The sequence below is a fragment of the Agelaius tricolor genome, unplaced genomic scaffold (genome assembly GCF_023055355.1).
Source record: "Agelaius tricolor isolate 1412-34295 unplaced genomic scaffold, bAgeTri1.0.p SCAF_28, whole genome shotgun sequence".
Lineage (NCBI taxonomy): Eukaryota > Metazoa > Chordata > Aves > Passeriformes > Icteridae > Agelaius > Agelaius tricolor.
Window position 1 is genome coordinate 5,543,095 of NW_027269288.1, and position 25,435 is coordinate 5,568,529.

At 47.7% G+C, this 25,435-nt stretch overlaps 1 protein-coding gene across 6 annotated transcripts in view; it reads right to left on the reverse strand.

Moving 5' to 3' along the window:
- CAMTA1 (calmodulin binding transcription activator 1) overlaps window positions 1–25,435 on the reverse strand; it is a 248,296-nt gene that overhangs the window by 215,923 nt on the left and 6,938 nt on the right. For 5 of the 6 annotated variants that reach the window (XM_071449111.1, XM_071449110.1, XM_071449115.1 and 2 more), the window contains exon 3: window positions 8,295–8,413. In XM_071449111.1, coding sequence (XP_071305212.1) covers window positions 8,295–8,413 — 119 coding nt within the window. Of the gene's footprint in view, window positions 1–8,294; window positions 8,414–18,877; window positions 19,020–25,435 lie in introns of those variants that run through there. The other variant, XM_071449112.1, reaches the window with a different exon arrangement.

The following is a 25,435-nucleotide window of genomic DNA, read 5'->3' on the forward strand; positions in this document are numbered from 1 at the left end:
GCAAGATGCAGTCAATTATCTATACTAAATTTATGCAGGGAACGTAATATTTACATCAGATAACTTTTGGAGAAAGACAACCACCAAGGGCATTTCATTCCTCTTCATTCCAGCATCCCTCCCCCTGCCTGGCAAGGCATTAAGTTTTGGGAGACTCTTATCTGAACCAAACCAGCCCTGTGCTTGAAGCCAAGAAAAAAACTCCCCGCACAAAACCCTGCCTTTGTAAGGCAAAGAAGCCCCCAGTGTCAGAGAATCACCCACTGAGACACAGCACAAGGATCTAATCTGCCTGGATGTTTTTCCAGAAAACATCTCATCTTTCCATGTCATTGCTGCTTCATGTGTGTCACAGTCAGGAACTTGCTGAAGAATGCAAGAAGGTCCTTATTCCCCTCAGCAACCGTGTCTGGCAAACCCTCCTGCTAAAGCTACTGCTTGCTGACCTTAAAACTCAGTTCCTGCCATTATTTCCACCATTTATTAATTCCAGTTTCTGTGAGCCAAACCAGTAAATCCACATTTCTGCTGCTCCCTCACTGCTGTGCTGGACTGCCTCCCCTCACCACAGCTCACACTGCAGATGTGCCAGACAACCTCGATATCAAAGAAAGCAGTTTGGAACCCAGCAACTCTGCAATAACTCAACAGCACGGACACAGACTTGCAGTGGCTCATCAGATAAATGAGTCTGAAGGCATCAACATGAGTTGTGTCACCAGGAAGACCCCAGAGCTCAGGAAACTTGGAGGTGCATGACAGGGACATGCCTGCAGGACCACAACTTCTCAGGTAACAGAAAGTTTGCAAAGATGAGTTTTAGGCAACTCCAGGAACATTTTAGCCCTGGGACAACACTGGTGGGGCACGAACCCAAGGTGGGATACAGGGCTCTCCAGTGCCTGGCCCAGTCCAGGGCTGTGTGCTGCAAACAGCTCCCAGCTCCTGCAGTCTGTCAACAACAGGGCACAGACAGCAGATACAAAGCAATGAACACAGAGAATTGGGTTTTCTTCTCCCCATTGCAGTGGATTATGCCCTCTCCTGCTGTCCCTAGGACACTGTTCCCCACAAAGACCACTGCTTCTTTACCTCTTTCCCTTAGGTAGTGCCCCAGCAGAAGAAAACCTTTGCTTTCACTTGCATTAATTTTTCCTTCATATCTAGTTTTTCTTTCTAATCTAAATTCTCTGATTTTCTCTTCCAAATGAAACAGCCACCCTTAGAAGCAGCAAACCTGAGACCAAGATGACAGGATTTCAATCCCCTACAAAATATAATCTTCTCAATTCCCATTCATTTGCCAAGTAAACCAATTCCTGTGTACATGCCAGGCCCTGGCAGAGAGACTGAGTTTCTAAATTGACTTTGTTGTACCATTTTCCTTGCATAACACAGAAGCACACCTTGTGTAACACCAGTGAGTATTTTACTCAGTGCTGGGCAAGCCAGAGACCCAGATGCACAATGCAATGGTACCTACCACTACTGCTGTGTTCCTGCAGATAAACTGGTAAATACTAACTGAATTAATCCACTCTCCTGACTCCCTCATGTTTCAAGAAGAGTTTCCATAACCAGTAACTCCAAATTTTTATTCCCCACACACCCAATTCCACTTTTGCTTTTGATACTACATTTCAGGATAATCATGTACAGTTAACAAGGACAAGCCACAACAGATGACAGGTTAGGAAAAGCACACCAGATCCATCAACTGGAGGAAATAATCCTCCACCTTATTTCCCCACAAGACAAAGGATTTGGAGCCACTGTACAGGTATCTGGACACACATTTGTTGCTGTACTATGGTCATCTACAACACCCATTCTGTGGAGGAACCTGGAAGTATCAAACAGCAAAAAACCCTAATACCACTGACCAATATTCAGAGGTACTGTGACAGGGCACTAATGAGAGTCAGGTGGTTAAATACTATCAATATTTTATACTTTCTATACAATATGCTAAAACTAACTATGAAGTTTGTTTTTTTTCTTTAGGCTGTCGTTAAGTGTAAAAAAAGTTAATTCATTAATTTAATTTATTCAAAAGAGTTTAACTTTGAGTTAAAAAAAAAAAAAGTAACAAGGGCAGTGAATTACTCCAAACCCTCCATCTGTTTGGTCTGCTTTACAGGAGTCACTCCAATTCCAGCACTCTGACATACTAACTGCCCAGCATTACAAGATCAGCTCTTTTTCACTGACCCTAACATGAACCAAAGGGAAGGGAAAGAAGCCACGTTTTCCTAAGAGGAAGGTGAGGATCTGTGTTGGAGCATGAACAGGTATTACTGCCCTTCCTCAAACCACCCGCATTGGTGACTGGTAGGTAACCTACCAATACTGCTCAATCCTCCGCCTGCTCACAGCAGTCATTAGGGCTGTAAACACAACTGAGGAACTGCAAACACCACGCCAGCAACACATTCCTGCTTTGCACATTTAAGTAAAGCACAGGATTTCATTAATTTCACAAAATAAACCCACAATTAAGTGCTTGTGTTGGAGAAATTGCCCATCTCGCTCACGGATCAGCCTCAAAGCCCAACCACATGCGCAGCGGGAGGAGCCGCCCCCACACGCCAGACAGCCCCAGTCAGGTGCACCAACACTTCTGCTCTGCTCACGCTGCAAACACTGCTTCCCTTGCATTTCACTGGCTGAGCTCTTTCTTCTTTAAAGCAAGTGGGGTTCCTCACATTGCTGCTGGTGGCCAAGAGGAGGGGCAGGCTCTGAGGAACAGTCCCACGGGCTGGCAGCGCAGGCACCCAGCTCGCTGGTGACAGAGCCAGGTGGGACAGGTCTCTCTGAGGCACAGCCCCTCACACACCACCAGCACTGAAATAAAGGATGAGAACCAACACTGGCACTCTGGATTTTATGGATGCTCTGGCTGCTCCAGCACTTGGCAAACACTTTGTTTCCAACAAGGTATCACCTGCCATTCCCAAACCCTTGTAGTAATGTGCCTCAGTCCACAGCTCAGCACCACGCAAAGGGCACCCCCAGGTGCCAGAGCAGTGGGGGCAGGAGGAGCTGCTATGTGGGAGCACACACAAGCTGGTCTGCAACCACTTCCTTGCTGCTCCTCCAGTGGAGGATCATCAGGTGGAATAGAAAGCAACAGCATTTCTAGTAACAGCATTTGCCATTACCACCGGAGTATTTTATACTGGGATCACGTGGGCAGCAGGCAATTAGTCTAAATTCAATATTCTTATTGCTTTTGAGAAACCCCAGAGCTGACACAGACTGCGAGGATGTCCCAGCCCTGGGAGTGCTCCTAAGCAGGGACAGGGTTCTCCCAACAGCTGCCAGCAGCCTCTGGCTTTGGGAACCCTGAGCTCCGGCTGAACACATCTGAATGAATTGATGTAACGCATTTAAAAAAATATGCTGGACTTCAGAGTCCACAGGGAGCTGTACTGAACACTGCTCCTTTTCCACTGAGTTTTGCCATCTTGAGGGGACACTGTGACCTACATCAACAACTCTTCCCTGCTCCAGCTGGGCTGGTGACACAAACTGGTCCCATACACTTGCTCAACATCACATATTTGTAACATGTTCAGCTACTTTGGTGAATAAGGAATGGACTGGAACAGGCAGTGCAGAGTTACAATACACCACACCTTAAAACAAGGAGGTTTTTAAAGTTTTCTGATACAAGAGTCGATTCTAAAAGACACTTAGAAACATTAAAAAGGGAAAAAAAAAAAAAAAAAACCGAAAAAAAAAGCAGTAGCAGTAACCCTGCTGCTGAGTTTGAAGCAGAGCAGGGCTTAGATGTACAAACGTGTGGCGACAGGAGCCGTGCGGTGACCAGCTGCCCGCCACTCAGCCGAGGGGAGCCGCAGGAGCAGGCAGTAGGAATGAATTGCTTCCACCTCCTCCCTGCCAGCATTTCAGAGCATCACAGCCAGCCCCAAGGCTCCAGACTCGCTCCCCCTATCAGTCTGGGTCCCTCACGTCCCTCAGGCAGCTCTCCAAAGCTTCAAGATCTTCTCTGTGCTTTAGAGAAAAGATGGCAAATAACTCGTTGTCAAGTGAAAAGGAGAATGTCACTGTCATGCGAGCAAAGCAAGGACGCCAGAGCACATCGAGATGTCAGTGAACACGCGACTCCTGGGCCCCCAGGCAGCAGAGGCAGAGAGGGTTTCCTCCTATGCTAAATAATGCTCAATACAGTTTCATAATTGCATTATTTGAATACTCTCCCAAGCAGTATCTGAGCCTAGTGACTGCAAAATCTGGATGGCTGGGTGACTCTAGAGAGCAGGGCAGTTCTGCCATGCCCCTCCAGACAAGCCTAAGCACATGGAGCAATTGCTGCTGGCTTTTTCTACCATGAAAGTCCTGGGCTTCTCCCAAGAGACTGTAAATAGAGAATCCTATTGGAACCAAAGCCCAAGATAGCATTTTACATTTCCAATGTTTAACTTTTTCTTCTTTCTCGCACCGTGTCATTAAGTGTTTACAAGGATGATTAATGACTGCGGCTGCCAACTGTTAACGAACGGCATCTCTGTTCAGAGCTGCAATCCGGTGTCTGGCAGGCGCTGTGCACAGACAAGGTTACTCCAACATCCTTGAGCCCCAGCACCCCGGGAAGCTCCCAGTTCCCAGACAGAAAGCAGCGGGATGCATCTCCTGCAGACAACACATCTTGCTGCCCCCAAAGTGACTAACAGTAATGAGGCACCACCTTCACCACCTCTGTCAGGGGACACGAGTTCAGCTGGGGCACCTGGAGGGTGGCTCTGTGCAGCCCTGCTTTGAGAACCCAGCCCTGCTCCCATGGAAGGGAGCCGAGATCCAGTGCTCCCAAAATTCTCGCTCAAGGCGCGCTGCCAGCACGCCGAGCCAGAAGCCTTTGCTCCATCCACTCACTGAAACCAAAGTGGATCTGCATTTCACAAACCCTAAAATGGTTCAGAGTGAACAACAACTAAACCCTTGGAGTGAGGAACTCCCTCACAAGCACAAGCACTGCAGAAGTTTCTCGCAACTAACTCATTTGTCTTAATGTGAGAAATAATATGAGAGCCCCATCTCTATCCTCTCCCAGAGCTGGAGAAATAAGCACAATGCACCTTTACAGGCATTTCAAAAATGTAAATCTGTAATTAAATTGCTAGGCTTAACTTAAGATTTTCTATCTCTGGTAAAAAAAAATTGAATTAGACGGAACACTTCCTTCAGTAGGAAATATAAAACCGCTATAAACTTGATTTAAGACAAGATGACATCTTGGTATGGAAATGTATTTCCATCAAACATTTCAGTTGCAAAAGCATGATCCAATGGAAAGCACCTCAATAACATGTTTGAACCATTTTTAAGCGCTCCATTTCTCTCGCTGCTCATCACGTGATTTTACTACATGTAAAGTCATCCACAGCCCACCCAGCTCTCAGAGGACACAGTTTCTCCCTCCCAACTACCCAATCCTGAGTAGCATCTAACCATCATTCTCAAGCTGCAGACATAAGTGCTCAGAAAAAGCTATTTGCTGTGTTCCCATGGTGATGCTGTACCCTGGCTGCTCCCTGACCTCCGCGCCAGCAGCACCAAGGGCCCGATGGAGTCCAGGCCCAGTGACTGCACATGCTCATGCTGCTGCCCGCACCCCCACGGCTGGGAACACCTGTGTGCTGGGCTTCAGGGCCACAAGAGACAGGCAAGAGTTGTGTTCAAGGCTTCTTGAACCATCTCCATGCAAAGGAGCACAAAGGGAACGTTTAGGAGTCGGGTGATGGCTGGGTTAGAGGGTTGGGCCTCCACACCCTGGGGATGAATCCAACACCAATGTCTGCTACACTCACACGCTGCAGCTCGTGGAGAGACTCCTCCTGTGACTGCCCAACACACACCATTTGAGGGAGGACAGAACTGTCACATACATTCAGATCTCTAAGTTGTTTAGGCATTTCATTTATTTTCCACTTTCTACTAAACCTCCCTGTCCAGGAGACACCTCATACACAGGACCAGGGATTCTGAAATCAGTACAAAAATTCTGGAAATACCACTGTATAAAATACAACTTTTTCTTCTCTACTTTACAACTTCTGTCTTCACTAGCACAGGCAGAACACCTGTGTACTCAGATGAAAAAATTTATTCCCTCAGGAATGCCTCGGGAATGTAGTCCAACATTATTATTCAATTATACCCTAAGAAAATTTCAAGTTTTATAACAGTGCACAGAATTAAACTTTCAGATTGGGGGTGGGGAAGGCAGTAAAATCTGGAAGCTCAGCTCCTTCCTCCCCCATAATTAACACAAATTTCCAAGACTTCATCTAAGCATAAGACTCTGGCTTTTTCTATTTTTTCCCCCCCTCTGAGCTAATGGGGCCAAAAAATCTCTGGCCACAAGAAAAGCTCTTTCATTTAAATCATGCAACAGGGATACTGCACCAGCCACACCACACCACACAGGCTGGCAGAGTCAGCAGAAGCTACAACCCATGGACAGACCCAGCTCCACATCCCCATGGCATAACAGCCTCAGTGAGAGATTTGTGAAGAGGGGATACAAATGAGAGAGAGGAATCTGACATTCAGTAAGACCGACAGGGGCTGAGTCTGTTTTTATGTCCCAGCTGATGATGACCTGTGTCTATCAGCAAACAATCCATCCAGAATTACAGCAACAGATAATTCCACCAGCAATACACTGGTGAGCACCAGCAGAGCTGCTCACTCCCCACTCCCCAAAACACTGACACAACCCTTAGGAGAACAGCCACACTCCCAAATTCTCCACCTAACCTAATATATCACACCAAGCACCTGCACGTTCCTGCTTTTACTCATGAATAATAACAGTTTTCAGCTGCATAATGAACTTTGTCATATCCTGTACTCCCAAGAAGCTCCACACACCAATCCTACCCAAAGCCACATGTGCACAAAGTTCTGCACTGGGGACAGCAGCAACATTAAAGTGACTAAACACCACCCCAAGCAGCTCTTTCCAGTAAGAGGGAAGAGCATAATTCTGTCACAAACCTGTGCAGAGCTTGCTTGCCCCCAGCTGTGTTTGTCCAAACATCATCTGCCACTGCCACTGCTCCATGCCCTGTCCCCATTAATACAAACACTATCACAGAATAAACAACAACTCACATTTTCTATGATTTACATTTCAATTCAAATGACCCAAGACAAAAACATCTACACAAAAAAGCCAAGGCCAGCAACTGCCCCAAAGACCCGATTCATTCTATCACAGAACTGGGTATGTTAAAAAAAATACCTGATTGTAACTTCCAGACACCAAAAAAAGAGGGGTAAGGACTCCAATTTTGAAAAATACACACAGTCACTGCTCTGTGATTGATTCTATGCTCAGCAAACACACACAGAGAAGTGAGCTGTGTTTGATCCTGCACTCAGCTGCCACTTGCAGGTGCTAAACTCAGGAGCACAGGTTCTGTTAACAAGTTTACATCTACAAACAAGGTATCAGAGGAACAGGACCAGTCAGCTCTCAACAAGCAGACACTAACTGGAGTTTTATAGTCATTTCTCCAAGTGGATTTCCTCTATTATTAAGTGATTCCCATAAATATGGCAAAGCTACACTAAGACAGAGCTACTAAAAACTAAAACTACACACTGTGGGTATTGCCATGGGACATTCAGCATTGCTGCACAGCAGGAGTAAAGCCTAGGGATTGCAGAGCTACCTGGTTGTTCTTTAACTTCACCTTGGCCCAAAGAATTTTAAATACTTCTTTTTAATTTAAATTACCCCAACCATAACGCAGTAACAGGTGATCTGTGAACCAGCATACTCAGAGTAACTGGATTCCAGTAAAAAAACCCCAGTTCTGTGTTTTCCTTATTCTTAATGAGATTACTCAGACAGAGGTAAGCTGGTTATTTCCCAGGACCCTGTGTGGCAGGAAAGAACACACACCAATTTTTTCTTCAGAAGTCTTCATGCACAGGAAAGTAACACTTCATTCATCATGGTACAAACACGCCTATCTAATTTTAAACCATTTTGAAATAGTTCATTAAGGTGATGTGAAAGAGACAAGTCACACACATGAGCAATAGACTCCTGGAAGTCTAAAACAGAAGTCAACTTCCACATTTGCCTTCAAGTCTCACTTAAAGCTTACTTTCAGTATGTATTATAACTTATTATTTATGGAAGAGGTTCCAGAGCCAGGGAATTCATATCCTGTAACTTGCACGGCATGCTCTCACAAAACAATCCATGAGCATTAAGTAAGCTGGTACATTGAAGAATAAGTAAGAGACTTAACTACCTCGTTAGTGTTCCAGCGGTGCCTCTCTTTCGGTAAACTTGAACATTTTGGTAGACATTCAAGCAGCTTCTTCGGTAAAAAGATTTTTACATGACTGCCATTGCTGTTCCCATGATCATCTAGAACAAAGAGGAGACACATGATGTACACACAGGAGAATGGGTGGTTGCAACCAGGAGATTCAAGCAATGACAAGACTTGGAAACCCCCCAGTTCCCCAGCCCAAAAAGAACAATTTGCCATGGCAATAAAGACAAATAACAGCTTTCTGTTGAAACCGCAACTTTATTTCAGAAATACAAACACAGTTTAATTCTTTCCAGTTGCAAAGTTTAAGAAGAACTTCAATGGATTTGGACAAAAGGAGCCTGTGTGTGCTTACCTGTGCCTATTTTAGCTCATTATTTCCCTCAGTGGCAAATTTTACAAGCAACAGTAACAAAACACTGTAGAAGCTGTGACCACAGCGGCACGACCTGCCAGGGAAGTCATAAATGAAGTTCACACTTGACAGGATTTGCAAGTAAATAAGCACAGAGCCCCAGCACCTGCTATAATTTTGTCAAGCTGCAGCAAAATGCAACTCAAGGTCTATTAGTTCATTTAGAACTAAAACACACCATACCTGATCAAGCCCGGGTTACTTCTATTTCCATTCACAATTCAAAGTAAATGCAGTTCCTTAGCATGAGAGTGAGGAAGAGGGATGAAATTTTCCTACCTGACCATGCCCAAGGGTCTCAAAAGCAGAAATACTAAATAATATAAAATTATTGGGTTTTATTACTAAATATGTAGAAGGTGCATCAATTCCTCTTAAAAGACCCAAGTCCCAAAAAGCCCTGCAATCCCACACCAGCAACACCTTGAAGGTGTCTATCACCCTCTAACCCATCCAAAGAATCAAAGCCCCATGAAATCCATATGTTTATCAACCAAATCAGTCCCCACAGGAAAGGGAACTGGAGCAGCAGCATAAGAGAGACCAGCCACAACACAGAACTTTATTAGTTCTCCCTCCAAACACACCAGATCTCTGTCATCTTCCACCAGCCTCATGCATCCCATGACAGATCCTGGACAGTGCTACACAAGCACTACAGTTACTCACTGGCATTTTACCCTACAAAATTAATTTATAGTCATTTCCCACTTGAAAATGTACAGAAAAAGGATATTAACTTCATTTTACACATCTAATCATTTTATATCATAAAACACATGCCAGCACTATGATAAAACTCCTCTGCAATTCCCTACAACACAGACATTCCCTGTGACCTGCAGTGAACCCGACAGAGCCTGGCCCACGATCATTCTTAGAAATTACTTAGGAATTGCAGAGACTTCACACCAGCAGCCAGACATCCCTGGTATTCTTAAAGCTTGATTAGACTCTTGGATGTGTCAAGTTCAACAATATACATGCTGTTAAATCAACTGCTCGTGCAAGCCCAGCAGATGAGTTTACAAGATAAGCAGCGATGTGTATGATAAACGTGAGCTGCTCTGTAATTTATGAGTCCTGCACGCTCCCTGAGTTACTGGGAACTTTACTGTGAGCCTGTGTTGGACTAAATCAACAGGGCTGCCACTTCCCAACTTCTTCCTGGGCAAGGAGCAGCCAGGCAGGATTGATCTCTGCTGGACTGCTAAAGAAATCAGGGAGAGGGTGCTCTCCATTATGCCATTCCAGGATTTTCATTTGGATATTGAGTATTTTTGACCATGAATCTGATGCCTCAGGTTTTAGCTTTCATATTTTTCAGATTCTGTACTGCATTAGTATATAACTCTGAACTCCATATAAAGTGTTAGCAAGTTCTCCTCACAGTTTAGTTAGATAAAACAATCCTTTTCCAGCCCCAGAACCAAGGATAACATTGCAGCTTCAGGCCCAAAAAGTGTAAACAGCAAATTGAGGAGAGCAATCTGGGAGGATGGGACTGCACAACTTGAAGCTGTAATCAGACAATTAATCCCAATATGTAAATGGACCAAAAGTTATAAAAGTGTGAAAGCTTGTGACCCAGGGTCCATCTTGGGTATAGCCTTGGTCAGGCTCTTGTACAGCCCAAGGTGCATCCTTGGAAGGATTCATTTTTAATAAATACCTACTTTATTCCTTTAGCACTGTCTAGCCTCTGTTCTAGGTAGCCTCAAAACGTATCAACTCTAGAGGGCTTTTTGGGCACATCCTCTCCCCAGCCAATGCTCTGCACGTGTGACTGTCACCACTATTTCCCTACACTTGAGCCACTCAAAGCCTCACAGACACCCGAGCTGTGATACCTGGGGTTATCCACAAAAACACAACTTGCCTGTGGCAAAGACCAGAGCCAGGCAAGGCCTGCCATGCCAGCAGCTCCCAGCCATCTCCAGATCCACCTCCCAGTGCAGCCAATACTCACTTCCCACTCCCTGCATTCATTTTACACCATTTCTATTTCTCATTCAAAACACTGCATTGCTCTACATTCAATTCATTAAGGCGCAAAGTATTTTACAGCACACATTATTGCTTTTATCAGCCAAACTACATCCCAGTTACATCTCATCAGCTTATTTTCCATGGGCACATTTTAATTGACATTAATTGTATTACTTCCCCTTACCTCCGTATCAGTCAAGCCCTCTATCACTCATTCCATTATTTTGCAGGGCTGGCAGACCTCTAATTATTCAGCTCGTTTTATTAACTTTCTTCCATTGTCATCAATTATCAGTATTATTAATCCAGAAAGTGCCTATGGATAATAGAGCCCTTTAAAATGTTTTGGTAGAAGTTGTCAGAACTTGCTGACGCTAAACCTTCCAACTCCTGTTGTTAGCATCTCCCACCTTCTGTTATTACAGCAATGGAAGGTCATTCTCACCATCCTGTAACACGACTACATCTCCCTTTTCTGCATTTAGCAATGGCATTTCCTCACTCCAAAAAAAAACCCTATGTGAAAAACAAGTGCCTCCTGCCTTGATCCAAACAGCTTTATCATTATGGACTCCTCAAGCCATGTGGTCAGAACACACAACCATTATAGTGTGGGATCCAAATCCTAAATCCAGTGACCTCTAAACCAGGTCTGACCTTGGAAAAGGATGAAATCAGCCAACCAGCTATGAGAGTGAAGAACCCATATCCCCAAACATATACACACATTTGCCTTCAAACTTGCTTCTCAGCCCTCTGGAATCACCAATGTATTCCTACAGTGAGGAATGTTGAGGGAAGCTGGGAACAGGAGAGGAGAGGAATACTCACCCAGTAGCACTGAGGGTACTGGTGGAACAAGAGTTCCCATTCTTCCAAATGAACCATCACGGCTTCCTGGTCCTGTTCCCCACAAATAACACCATGACATTTTTAGGGAGGTGGAGCAATGCCCTCCACCCAATGCTATCCCTTGCTTGAATCAAACCTGCCATTGCTGGTGCAGCTGACGAGCCCATCCACCACCATGGGGGCTCCAGTGAAGGCAGAGGAACAAGGGTCCCCACTGCTCTGCAGCCCTGCTCATCCAGCAGCACAGGCAGACTCCTCCATTTATCACCAACTAAAATTTCCTTGGTAGCTAAAAACAGGAGCTGCAACATCCCAGCACTGATTTGGTTTTACTGTGCAAATCCAGATTTTTACTTGAACTTTCTCCTCATTTATTTTTGCCACGGGTGCAACTAACAACACCAAGATCTGCAAATCCATCCAGTGTCAATAAAAAATGTCTGTGCAAGCAGAGCCACACTGGCATGGGGAGGATTTGCCAGTAAAGCTCTATCAACATGGGGGTTTTTAGTGCAGAGCTGGCCACAGCTCAAAAATGTTTCCCAAGGCAGGCACAGCCACAGCTGAGAACTCAAGTAAGGAAGCTACAGACTAAAATATAGCAGCCTACAATGTGTCCTGTTATAATTCAGGATGAAAATGCAAAATTTAAGTTCCATTAGCAATCTTCAAGATTACTTATTAGCAAACCAGAAACTCGTGTAGAATTAAGAAAGTGTAAGTATTATAAAGTTCATGGAAAGTTCCACATTAATTATACCACATAAACCCTTCGTCATTTTATGGGTTTCTTCATGCTCCTTGCACTTTATCCTCCCAAGGGATGCACCACGGGCCATAAAACTTTGAAGTGCACAACAGCAAATCACAGAGAGTCTGTGCTCTCCCCCCACTCTCCAAACAACCCCTTACCCCCTTTTCTTTTTCTTTAACTGGTTCTTAAATCTTTGGTGATCCTGGAGGTGAATTTAGACCTGCAGCCCCATTAACTACCACAGTTTGCCTATAAAACATGTAATTAGAAAATAAAGAAATGGCCAAAAGGATGTTCATCAGCTGGTGATCTGCAGACAGGTCTATTCTGGAAATAAATAACACAAGTAAGCCATAAACTCACAAACACAAGTTTTATAAACCCATTATTATGAAATAATAACTTAGGGCTGGTCATCTCCTTAACTACCTCAAGAGAGGGAAGAGGTGTTTAAACATTACAAATGGGAACTTTAGTACAAAACAAACTACCACAAACTCAATATCATGTTTATTTGGGGAAGGGGCAGCCATCCAGCTGATCCCACCACCACTGACCAACCACTGAGGTGGCAGAGTTCCAGCCCTACAGTGCACAAGTGGCACCACAAAAACACAGTGCACAGAGGCCACCACAGCCACCCAGTCACTCGCTGACCTCCAGACACAGACAAATCCAACAAACTCCATCTGGAAGAAATAAATTCAAAGAATGACTCCAGATCCAAACAACTGCAGGACTGCCATGCTATTTCTCACAGTTAAACTTCAATTCTGGCATCTTCCATCCATAAACAAGCGGCAACAGAAGCAAACCCAACAGCTCTTGGTCTGTTTGCTAGAAATATTTGTATCATTACAGTAGTAAATCTCTTGGCAACAAAAGCAGATTTCTAAATATCAATCAAGGGTGCCTAGGAGAAGATAACCAGGTCCAGCTCTGCAGTGCTGCTGTCTCAGCAGGGCTCTGCTGGATGCCAGCACTCGGCCACACACTGGCTGAGCAAATGCATTCCCAGGCCACCAGCACGGGATGCAGCCCAGGGCTGAGGGGAAAACAGGGAAAGACAAAGCAGTTCAGGCAAAGGTAAAAAATATACAAAAAGGAGCAAAAAGGCCAACACAAACCAGCATGTGTATGGCCATGACTGCTGCCTGCGTGGAATAGGTGAGGAAGGAAAAAACCCAGAAAAGATGAGGAGGGAATCACAGGGATGGTGGCAGTATGAAAGATGAACAACAAAACAATTTTCCTCTAGAAGTTACTGAATCTAGCCTTAGTGCCTTGGAATATTTTTGATAAATACTTTGTTGCTATGACAAACTCTACAAACAATTCTAAAACCATAAGAAACACGAATACAGCTAAAGCTGCTGTTGTGCACCAGTGGCCCAGTTCTCCCCACCAGTAACGTGCTACACCGAAGTCCCTCTGTCCTTTTCTCATAGCATAAAGTTTCTTGACATTTTATAACTAAATTCAGTGTGAACACCAGTGCAAATGGTGCGTTTTGGGGAAGGGTTGAGAGCCAAATTTTCCCTAATGAAGGCCCACACACTGGCTGAGGGCTGGGTGACACAATCACAATCATTTCTTGTGCCATACACTTAGTGCCCTGTGCAACACTTCCGAGTCTACTTTCCCCCACCAGCAAAACAAGCTCCTCTTTCCCTCTCCCACCTAGGCAGGTTTCAAGCACTTGCTAATGGAGCAAGAGGAGAATTCCTTTACAGTCAGAAGGTGCATACAAGGACCTACTCTAAAAGCAAACTTTGGGAGTATTCAAACAGTGTAGTTAGTTCAGCCTCTCCTTGCAGCTCCTCATGTTCATGCCTGATTTTCACCACTTTGCTGCTAAATCTGACAAGTGCACCAGAATGATGAAATCATTGCCCACCATCACCAACAACTCTGGTGGAGACATGTCATCAATTACTTCACCCTTTGGTTTTCATTAAAATTACGTCATCAAATTCAATGGCAATGAAGCCAAGGAGTGATGGATAGTACTGGCCAAGTCTAGCAAAAAATCAACCATCTTTTTATTCAGTTCCCAATACTACAGATGTTCTCAACACTACAACACATTTCCCAGAAGTCCTTACACATTGGCTAAGGCCAGGACAGTCACTCTGACCCTACGTGCTGGCAGCCACCAGCAATAGATATTTTCACTTTTCATACCACAAAGAGTTTGAGTTTGGAAACCCACCTGGAGAGCTGGCTGGAAAAACCCAGCCCCCTGAACCAAAGCATGCAATGTGAGCAGAAGGACAGTGAGCACTCCATGTCCAGTGAGGACAGTCTGCTGTCATTCACCCAGTGCCATGACTGCACAGAGTGGCCCTTCAGCATTGCCCTGGCAATAGGGTGAGTGCCGTACCCCAAAGGCACCAGCACCCCCAGGCAAACCTGCCTTTCCAAACCCACGGGGTTTAACACAGCACTGACACAACACAGGGCTGCCAGGAGCCAAGGAAGGTGAAAACAGGACACAAAGCGAGGGGAGAAAACTACAAAGCGAAAACTCAGCAAGGTGTGGAAGCGGAAGCCCGGGAACACCGAAGCTGCAGGAAGCTGCTGGAAGCACTGCATTCCAATTAACCAGCCCGGTGTTCCTCAAGCACTCCACCCAGCCTTGTTTCGCTCCCTGGCAATGTTTGGGTTTGGTGGTTGGGGGTTTCTTCCTCTCAGACACAGGTGGCTTACTGAAGCAGAGACGGAGGGACACTGAAAAATAAAGGTCACATTCCAGCTCCCTCTTTCTGAAGGCTGTCTGGACAGAGGGAGGACAGCTACTGTCCCTTCCTCCAGCAACATCTACCAACATAAGGAGGTCTTTATAAGAGCCATTTAAGACCACTAGTAATGTAAGGTCAGCACTGACCTTAAATTTAAATTAAAATTTAAAGGTATCCATTTGAACTGTACTTCTAGATCATCATCTCACTACATCACCTACTGATACAGAAAATTAAATCTGAGTTAATACATCTCAGGAAGGTTTCCTACATACGTAGCTTTAAAACTGAAACAAATAAACCAAAAAACCTTTACGTCAAAGTAATTGTGAAAATCATTAACAAGAAGAGATGCAGAACTAAATTTAAAAACCAGAGTTTTAAACAAGCCCTAAGCCTTACACCGGGAATAACATGATTGTAGTACCAAAAGCACGCAAAAAAACCAACCTCGCAAATATATAGTTCCTCCTGTTTGGAAAAAGGGAATGAAGCCCACTCCCTGAACCTGTCCTGCTGGCTGACAGCCCATGAAGAGGGTCTAGAAACTTCACCAGGAGACAGTTTGCCTTCAATTCTGACAACAGAAATTTTGGTAAAATCCCAACGCTGAGATTCAGCAAAAATCCTGGGGCAAGGAGTGGACTGAGCCGAGCGTCAAATGCTGCCTCCTCCCCGCGACAGCCTGATCCTGCAGCACACAACCCCTGCACACCCTAAGTTCAGGTTTGTTTAAGTAATAAAATCTCAGGTAACACTTTTGCAAAGGAAGTATTTTGCTGTTTAATAACCAAATCTGGAATGTTTTGCTTTCAAAAGGCTGTTGTTCCCCAAATAGCCCCCCCAAAGCCACTAACATCTGAGGCTCCACTTGCCCTCTTCAGTCAGCCCACGCCACCAGCACCCTCAGCTCAGGAGCTGCTGGGAGAAACACCATCTCCTCCTGCCATCCCACCCAGGACCCTGCCTCAACTAACAGAAAATTCAACAACTGCATGGAACCGAACTCAGTGCACAACAAAATTCCGGGCCCCTGCACCAGCCACAGGCAAAACACACGGGCACTACTCTCTGCAAAGCTCTCTGTTAGAGGTACCTGGCTGCGAGAACACAAAATTAAAAAGGCTGCCTGTGTACATTCTTCCCCTTTTGAACTTTAAATAATAAAAAGGAAGCTTTTAAAAGGACACCACCCCTTAGCACCCCCTGATCAAGTTCAGAGCTATCACAGCTGCCAAGATGGCACCGCCAAGGGTCAGTCCTACCGGCTCAGCTCAGATGCACAGAACACAGCAGGAACTACAAAACCCACAAACCCTCTGCTGCAGGATGGCAAGAGCCGCTCGGTCACTCTACCAGCCTCATCCTGCCCGAGGAAACCAGAAAAGATGAAACTCACCCGAGTTCTCCAAGCCGTGGAACTCTCTCCTGCAGCCAAGGGACAGCGGCGCCAGCCTCATTCCAAACCTCAACTCCCGCCGGGGATCTCCCGCTGCTCCCGGAGCACAAGGAGCCCCGAGGGCAGCTCGGCAGGGAGATCCAAAGGCAGGCAGGTCTGCAGAGCCGTGTGCTGCTGCTCAGAGGCTCCTCGCTGCTGCACCGCGCTGGGGGGATGGAGCAGGCGGCTCCCCAATGAAAGCAGCGCCGGCCCGCGAGCTGCCATTTACATCCGCTTTTAACTCATTGAAGTAACTAAAATCTAAAGCAACTTGTGTTCTCTCCTCCAGCACCTGCACTACTGGTGAAACACTCTGCTTGAATCATGCCTTAAAAGCATTCCCATTTAAGTTTCTGACAGGTGGAGTTTAGGTTTAAGGAATGAATGGTTTATATGTCGTCTCCTTGAAAATCCACCGCAAAAGTAGGTCAGCGGGGGAGCAGCTCTGTGACTTCGTACGAGAACACCCCGGGCGCCGGTGCCGAGCCGGGGTTGCTCCGTTCCCACCTCCGCGATGCTCAGCACGGGCACGGAACGGAGACAGCGCCGGCCCAGCCAGCGGAGACACCGACACCGGACGGCAGCGCCGGGCACAGCGGGCGTCTCGCTGGCAGCTCCTGCACTGCCCTGCTCCAAAGAGCAAACACAGCTGCCCAGCACAGACACACCTCACCCACCGCCCCCCGAAACCATTTACCGAGACCAAACATGACAAAAGTTGCAGTAAATAACAAGCGGAAAGGACAAGTTGCCTTCCCAGCCAGGGAGCACTGACCTGCCTTGTCCGTAGAGCCGCAGCCTCACAGGGCTGAGCACACTGAAACCTGTGCTTTACAGAGGAAAAATCCATCGCACCTTGGCACAGGAAGCCCGAAAAGTGAATCGAACCCGACTGTACTTTGGTGACAATACTGTCACCCCCAAGAGAACGAAAACGTCACAATGTGAGCCAGGAGTCCAGGTGAACGCTCGCTCTGTTCTCGCTCACACCCCTGTTAGCCAGGTGGCATTTCGCTACTTGAGCGCAGTTAATCATGTACTTCAACGCGAGTGAGAAAAGAATGAAGCCCGACGTTTCTCAGACCAAAGCAAAGATCAAATTAATGGATTTGGGAGCATCAAAGAGATCAATAAAAGATGAAGCCAACAGTACTCAAAATCGCCTCTACTACTTAAATTTTAGATTTTCGCAGAGCCTTTGAATTTCACGGCGCAATCAAAACTCAAGCCTATGCCCAGGGGGCTCTACAGCCACCAAGAAACAATCCAAAAATTATATTCCCAAAGCAATCTGAGAAAAAAAAAATACAGACAAAAGGTGGGATAAGAACCCTTGAATTCTATGAAGGGGTTTCCCAGTAAAGAATACAAATGGGTTCCAGACGAGGATGTACATGTGCTGTGGCGAATAAAGAAAAAAAAAAAATCCTTATTACTTACTACTAAACACCTTTCCTTGAGGTGCCCAACTACAACCAGGCCAATCCCTGGGGTGTTGGCATGTTCAACCGGATTTGGGCAGGGGATGTGAACTGCCCTCCGCTCTCTCCTCCCGCCCCTGTAAAATGGAGGCGCCGACACCGGTACCGGCCGCGACCACCCGGCCAGCGGGGTCCGCGGTAGCACCGCTGCCCGAGCCAGCCGGGACAAACTTACCCCAAATAACGCGAAATATCCAACCCGCCTCCCGCCGGACCGGGGCCACGGCCCCGCTCCCGCCGGGCCAGGGGCAGGAGCGGCAGCAGAGCGGCGCTTCCCCCTTGCGGACGCGCCGGCCCCGCTCCCGCCGCGCCGGCAACTTTCGGCCTCAGTCGGGCGCCCCGGGGCTCCCGGCGGGGCCGGGCCCGCGCCGCGTTCACCTTCGCGCCCGCCGCTGCGCCCGCCCCCGGCCCGCCCGCGGCGCGGAGGCCCCGGTCTGGCGGGGCCGTGGCCAAGGCCACCCAGCTTCCGACGGGCGCGCGCCCGCGCGGCACGTGCGCCGCCGCCGCGGGGGGGGCGGCGGGGGCGGCCCGGCCCGGCCGTGGCGAGCGGCGGCCCCGCGCCGGCCGCGCCGCCGGGGCCTCCATGTTGGCGGCGGGCGGGCACGTGCCGGCAGGCGGCGGGAGGCGGGACCGGGCCCGGCCCGGCCCGGCTCGACCGCCGCGGCCCCCGCGCCACGCGGCCTTCCCGCCGCACATGGCCCGCCCGCCCGCCGGCCCGGCCCGGCCCCGCGGGGGCGCCGCCGCCGCAAACTTCGCGCCGCGCGGCCCGGCCTGTGCCGCCGCCACCGCCCCGCGGCGGGGCCGTGGCGGGGGGCGGGGGCGGCCCAGCGGGCAGGCCCGGCGCGGGGCCCGGCGCGGGGCGGGGGCGGCCCGGCCGCGTTCTCACCTTCCGGCTTGTTTTCGGCGGCCATTTCCCCTCCGCGCGCCACATCCTCCTCCGCCTCCTCGCGACCGGGACCAGGCGCGCGCCGCCTCCTCCCGCGCCGCCGCCGGCCCGGCCGCCCCGCGCGCACCGCGCACGCCCCGCGCCTCCCATTGGTCAATCTGCCGCACTGACATCCCCGGTGGCCAATCGTGGCAGGCCGGGGGCGGGTCCCCGGAGGGGATGGGCGCGATGGACACGGCGCCCCGCCAATGGCAGTGCGGCAGCGCTTCAGTGGCACGCGCCTCAGCCATTCACCGGCGGCGCTGGGCGGGCCAGCGGGGGCGGGACGGAACGCGTGATCGACGGCCACAGCACCCACTGGAGAGCCGCGGGCACGCAACTGACGGCCGCCGCGACCAATCGCTTCGCGGGGGAGGCGGGACTAAGCTACTGACGCACGGTGCCGCGCGCGCCGGCGGCCAACGAGCGGTGCCGTCCGTCAGAATGACAGCGCGCGACACCAATGGCCCGCGAGCCCCGACCGGCCGGCCGCGGCCCCGGCCCCGCCCATTGGCTGCGCGCGGCCCCGGCGGGCACCGCCCCCCCCCGCGCCCGGTGACCCCAAACAAAGGCGGCGATTGGCGCGGCCGCCAGTCCCCGCCCGGCGGAGCCGCCCCGCCCCGCGCACCGGAGCTCAGGCTACACCGAGAGAGCCAAATTACCCCCGCCGAGACGCGCCGGGGTCCTGCTGTGAGAGGCGCCACCTGCCACCCGCGTTTGTCACCGCCCTCAGTAACTCCGTCCCGGTCAGAGGGGCTGCCCCGCTGGGCCGGTCCCGGCGCCACCGAGCCCCCAGAGCGGAGAACCCTCCGGGCGGGGGCTGCTCCCGGCTCTGCCCAGTTTCTAAGTGGCGGACGGAGCCCGGAGCTGTGTCCCTGCCCTGACCGGCGGCCCCAGGCTGCAGAGGTTATCTATATCCCCATTTTTCAGTAGTGCTGAATATTCGGGGTGCTGTAGGCCCTCTTCCACAGCGTTCCGGGGTGCAAAGCACGATGCTCGGGTGAAACAGGCGTTCTTGGCACTGTGCAGGGAGATGAGGATTTGTGATTTGCAGAGAGAAACAAGTTACGAGACGTTAAGGGTTTGAGAGAGTCCTGCCCATCCCTCGGGCACAGTTTGTGAGACATTGTCATAGATCCCACTCATAATGGGATGCTCGGGGTCAGGGGGGTTGTGAAGGGGTTGTAAACATCAAGGAAATCGTTCTGTCCTTCTCCAAACTGACGTGCCCCAAGGAATGGCATGTTCTGGCCTGGCTGAGTCTGCCCCATCGCCGTCAAAGCTTGATGAGCACAGGCACTTCAGCCTCCTTGAGCAGAGCCCTGCAGAACTGGACCACAGCTAATGCCTGCACAATGCAAACCAAGACTGCAACGGTTGTTTCTTTTGATGTGTGTGACTAAACACACAAAAAGGATATTTTCCCTTAGATCCTCCTGGGAGCAGAACTTCTTTAGAAAGACCTGTTGGTGCTTTGGCTTTGCTAAGGACCGAAGCTGTTTCCGAGCCCAGACGAAAGGAGGATGGTGTGATGGGCCTCTTCTAAGACAGAAGAAAGGAATTTTCCTTTTTCCTATTTTCAGCAGCTGCTAATCTTGTGGAGCGTGAAAGGCACATTGATGAAGAGGCTCCAGAATGACAGGCTCACTCCCGACGGTCAGAAAGCTCATCTGGTACAATGTCCTATAAATACCCACTAATACCAATGCAGCCACAGGATCAGCTAAGACAGTTGTTTCCTTCAGCACATCAAAATATGCTGGAAATGGAAACTTTTCTAGTTGCCGCACTGGCAAAGAACTACCATTTTCTTGATGAATTCTAGGGAATTTATGTCTCTCCTTGGTTATTCTTCCAAGGCAATCCATATGCTTAGCAGAGCCATGATGTAGCCATGCAGTTGTTGTACTTCATAGGTTGCATTACAGCAAAAGATAGCATCAGACTAACAGAGGTGCTGAGGGACAGGAAGCAACTTCCTGATGCAAGTCAGGGACCTTTGGTTGATGCCTCACGGAGGTGTGGAGGGCCAGTCCATGCTGAATTCCTCCCCAGAGTGGCAGGTGCTGGAGCCTCTATGGACAGACCTGCCTTGCCACTTCTTCAGCAAGAAATGGGCACCTGGCTCAGCCAAGGAGCACAGCCCACAGTGCTGCTGCCCTGAGCCAGCTCACCTGCAGGCCCTGGAACATCAGGCCAGCATTCCTAGGCAGCTTGAGTTTCCACGTGGGTATCCAGGCAAGACTGAGTAATGACAAGAGATGAGAGAAAGGATGGGACCAACACTGACACAGCTGGTACAAAACACAGGGATGCTGGAGAACTGCTGGGTTTGTTTTCCCAGCCCCCCATGCCAGTGGCAGGAACTCAGGCTGCTCCCTGCAAACACACAGCAACTTCTGACACAAACAGCCTTCCTGTTCTTGCCAGGGAAACTGGCACAACCATTCATTCCAGTCACAGCTGCAGTGTTCACTGACACCCTTTGGACAGGTAACCATCCATGGGACTCTACATGGGTCACATCACCCACAAACTAAATGAAATGCCAAGTCAGCTCTGTGTGCACACGAGTCTACATCTGTCTCTTCCCTCCAAGGCTTGAGCAGTTCCTTCTGTGCTTGTATGGCTCATTAAAGCAACAAGGTCCATGCTCTGAGGGACAAGGCTGTTCAGGACTCTGCCTTGGCCTGCACAGCCTGGGGACACAGGGAGTGCTGCTGCACTAACTGGGAACAGCTCCACTGCCAGGACTAACACAACCACCCTGACTCCACAGCACATGTCTTTGGGAGCACTGCCTGGCTTTCCAGGTCCTTCCTGGTCTGTAAAGACAATGAGAATTTGTGTGCATGAGGATGAATAAAGCATTTTTAAGGGGTTACTGAAGCAGTGTATGAACTCTGCTCCATCTAGATAATGAACTCATTCTACTCCTCAACATAAGGTTTTCTACCTTATGTTTTCTACTTTATGAGACACAAACCCCAGTTCACAAACCCCTAGTGAACTGACTGTCCCACACCTGAAATTACCTAATGTTAGGTGTGATTTCTGTACACACAGGTTACTACAGCAATACATAGGTAATGTGTACACATAGGTTACTACAGCACTGTGACCTGTGTAATACCAGAGATACTAAATGGGGAGTTTTTCATCCAGCATGCCAGCAAAGCCCCAAACATTTTCATTTCATTCCTGTGCAATAAAATGATAAGAAAGAAGCCATTTGAATTGAAGTGCTGCTGGTATCTTTGAAGTTCCCCAGCTCCCACTGTTTAAAACTCAGACCAATTGTTAGTAAGGCACAGAGGTACTGAACTGCACAAGATTCTGTGCATGGATGGTGTGGGATAAACTTGCTCACTGTTACCTTTCCAGGGGCACAAGCACAGAGCAACATCCAGCTGATAAGCAGCAAGAGAGGAGATGTGCCAGGAGTTTGTGCAGTCTGAATCATGAATAATTTTTATCAGCACACTGATAAAAGCCAGTGCTATGCTGGTGATTGGTGTCTGGGTTGATTTCATCAAAAGGGAGGTGAAATACCAAGTTCTTTTAAAATTCTTAATTGTCAATCCATGGCAGATGTGGGTCTGGCTTGGTTAATTAGGTTAATGTGATGATTTGGCATAGTGAGCTATATGCAGAAGTAAAAGTGTTAAGGATATATTCAAATATCCTGTTATGGATATTCAGCAAATTACACATCACCGTTGCTATGGCAAACAGCACAAAGGAAAACAGTTCAGACAGGTTTAATAGCCATAATGACAATGCTGGAACCCCATTTCTTGTGAATTGTTTGCACAAAGTTACTTCATTATTTAGAAGCAAGGAATGCCAAGTGTTTTCACAAAAATACTCTCAAGTGTGAGATGATTAGAAATACCTCACATGATAGAAATGAAATGGTTTTGTCCTTTACTCTCTTCACATACAGAATCTAAAGGTGTTTCTTCTAGGAATAAACCCAAGACTTAACCAAGACAATGTGTGTGGACAAACCCACCCTTACAACACGTGATGTACAACTGCCAATTCCTAGGTTTAGCAAATACAGGTAATTATTCCAAAACATGCACTTATTCCAAAAGGTTCTCCAAAGGAGTATACTCCTAACCCTCTGCCATCCAAGTAACTTCTCCAATTTTATATGGGGAAGTTGAAGAGAATATACATTACCAGGAACTAAGGATACTGGACTCAGAATGGACAAAAGCACATACTTCCCTAGAGGAGATTGAGCTCAGTCATCTTCTACATTATGGGCTTTGGATCCATCCTTCTTGCTGTTCCTTCTGCAGTTCTGAGCCCATTTGTTTCCCTCAGAAATACAAAGACTACACTCAAATCACCTCTAGTTAAACTCTGCTGGCTACACGAAATTAAGTACAACTCCAAAGTCCCAGCCCCTTTAAGGGACTCTTTGAGAAAAGATGGTTTTGCTGTGCAAAGCCCTATAAAGAGTTTGTGGATATTTAAACCAGTAGCCTCAACACAGAACACAACATTTACCCGTTTAACCAAGAACAGAACTAACAATGCAGTTGCTCTAGAGGGGCACCAGTTCCAAAAGGACAGACACGGGTGCCACCATGCCCTACCCACTGCCCCTGCAGCCCTTGGCCTTGGCTCCCTGTGAGACAGCCTGGGGTCTGCCTTCACTTTGCTCCCAGCACCCCAGTGCCACTAAGAAAGTAGCAATCATTTTGCCCTAATATTCACCCATAAGCCAGTTAGAGGAGGAAAAAAAATGAAATATGAGGCAAATTAAAGCTTCCAACTAAGGGGATTTACCAGTAAGTCACCATAAAATTCAGGTAATTTATTTCTTCAATTCTGCAGCAACTTTCTCCAATTCATTTGGATTAGCTATTAGAAATTATGTCTCAAAAATTAAAGAAAATGTCTATTGACCACTATATCAAATTCTAATTTTAGCCAGGGGAAAAAAGAATAATTAGGCTGTGATTTACTCTGGTAGTCAACTTACATTAACAATTTTCCCCCATGTTTTTGTAATTCTGGCAAAATCAAATAATATATATAGTACTCATATATGCTGGGCTAGATTTAGTAAAGACAATTTCCTACACTACATCCAGGACATTTCTCTTTGCTTTCTGTTCTAATAAGACAATCAAGTTGTTCTGTGTAAGGAGGGAATGTGATTGTCATGCGTGGCCTTCTCGGTTGGAATTTTAGTGCAGTCTTCAATGAGGGTGGAAGGATTAGGTTTTTAATTTCTTTTAAGCTGTCATCCTCCTGTAACAAGCTGTACAGCATGCCTGCTCTCTGGGAATGCTTCACCCCATATCTTAACCCTTCTTTCCAGGGATAAAGAGTAAATCCTGCAAACTCTCAGTGCCAGAAGCCATCATGCAGTGTTGGCTCTGCAGTGGATGCACAGCTCCCAGCTCAGCACAAGTGAGTTTGGGATTGGATCTTTAGCTACAGCTGGAACAAATCAGGAAAGATGTTTAAGATCCCCAAAGTTATACTCCTAAAGTTGTGTTGCTGCTTTTAAACAAGTATCTTTTCCAACTCCTCTAGAATTGGAGTGCTGTCTATAATAACTGAATAAATAGGGATCTGGGAGGCAAACCAGTCACCAAGGTATGAAACTGTCAGCCTCAGGCACTGAGAACAGAACAACAAGTAATGGAAGACAACAATGGAAGAACAACAGGAGAACCAAAGAGGTAGAATTGGTGATGGTAACAGAGGCAGAAGGTGCTCAAAATCACATGGATTCCAAAAGTAGAAGCCAGAGGCAAATTCAAATTTACCTGAGTCAGTTTGCTCAGACAGCACCACCCTAGCACTGCCCATTGCCCAAAACCCCATCCAAGTCTGTCCTGTGATTCCCTCAGGGACGTTCATTAACCCACAGAGCACTTGAGCTTTCAATTAAAAAGCATCATTCCTGAAAGCATTATCCCAAATCTTTAAAGGACTCCATCCCAATTTGGCTTTGACCTGTTATAAATTTACACTGAGAAGGAACTTCCCTGACTTCTCTTTTTGCATTCATTATTTATGAATAGGTAAACCAAATGGAAAAGAAATCCCACTGTTACAAACTAGAGTCACTCATGCTTTGCTCCCAGTGGCACCATGGCAGAGCAGCTGCTCCAGTTCTCTTGGGGGGCCCAACAGTGCCTCATCACACAAACCCTTCTGCTCTGCCAGCAAGGGTACACAACACTTCTTATTGGCAAAAATGACTGGTTCAATATTTTCTCACTAGTTTTAGCCACAGAGCAGTTTCTTTCTAGGTCTGCTTAAACCTCGTCTAACCTTTAAGACTATTCTTTCCCATGTTACCCATGAGAGTTGTACAAAATGAGAAATATATCCAAACAGTAGCTGCAGAAAATACACAGAAATAACTCGTTTTCACTGAGATGGGTTCATTTGTGAGTTCTGACTTTCCTCTGAACTTCCTCCCCTGAAGGACTGGAACAGTAATACCAGTACAATAATACTTTTTCTCCTGAAGTGGAGTAAATC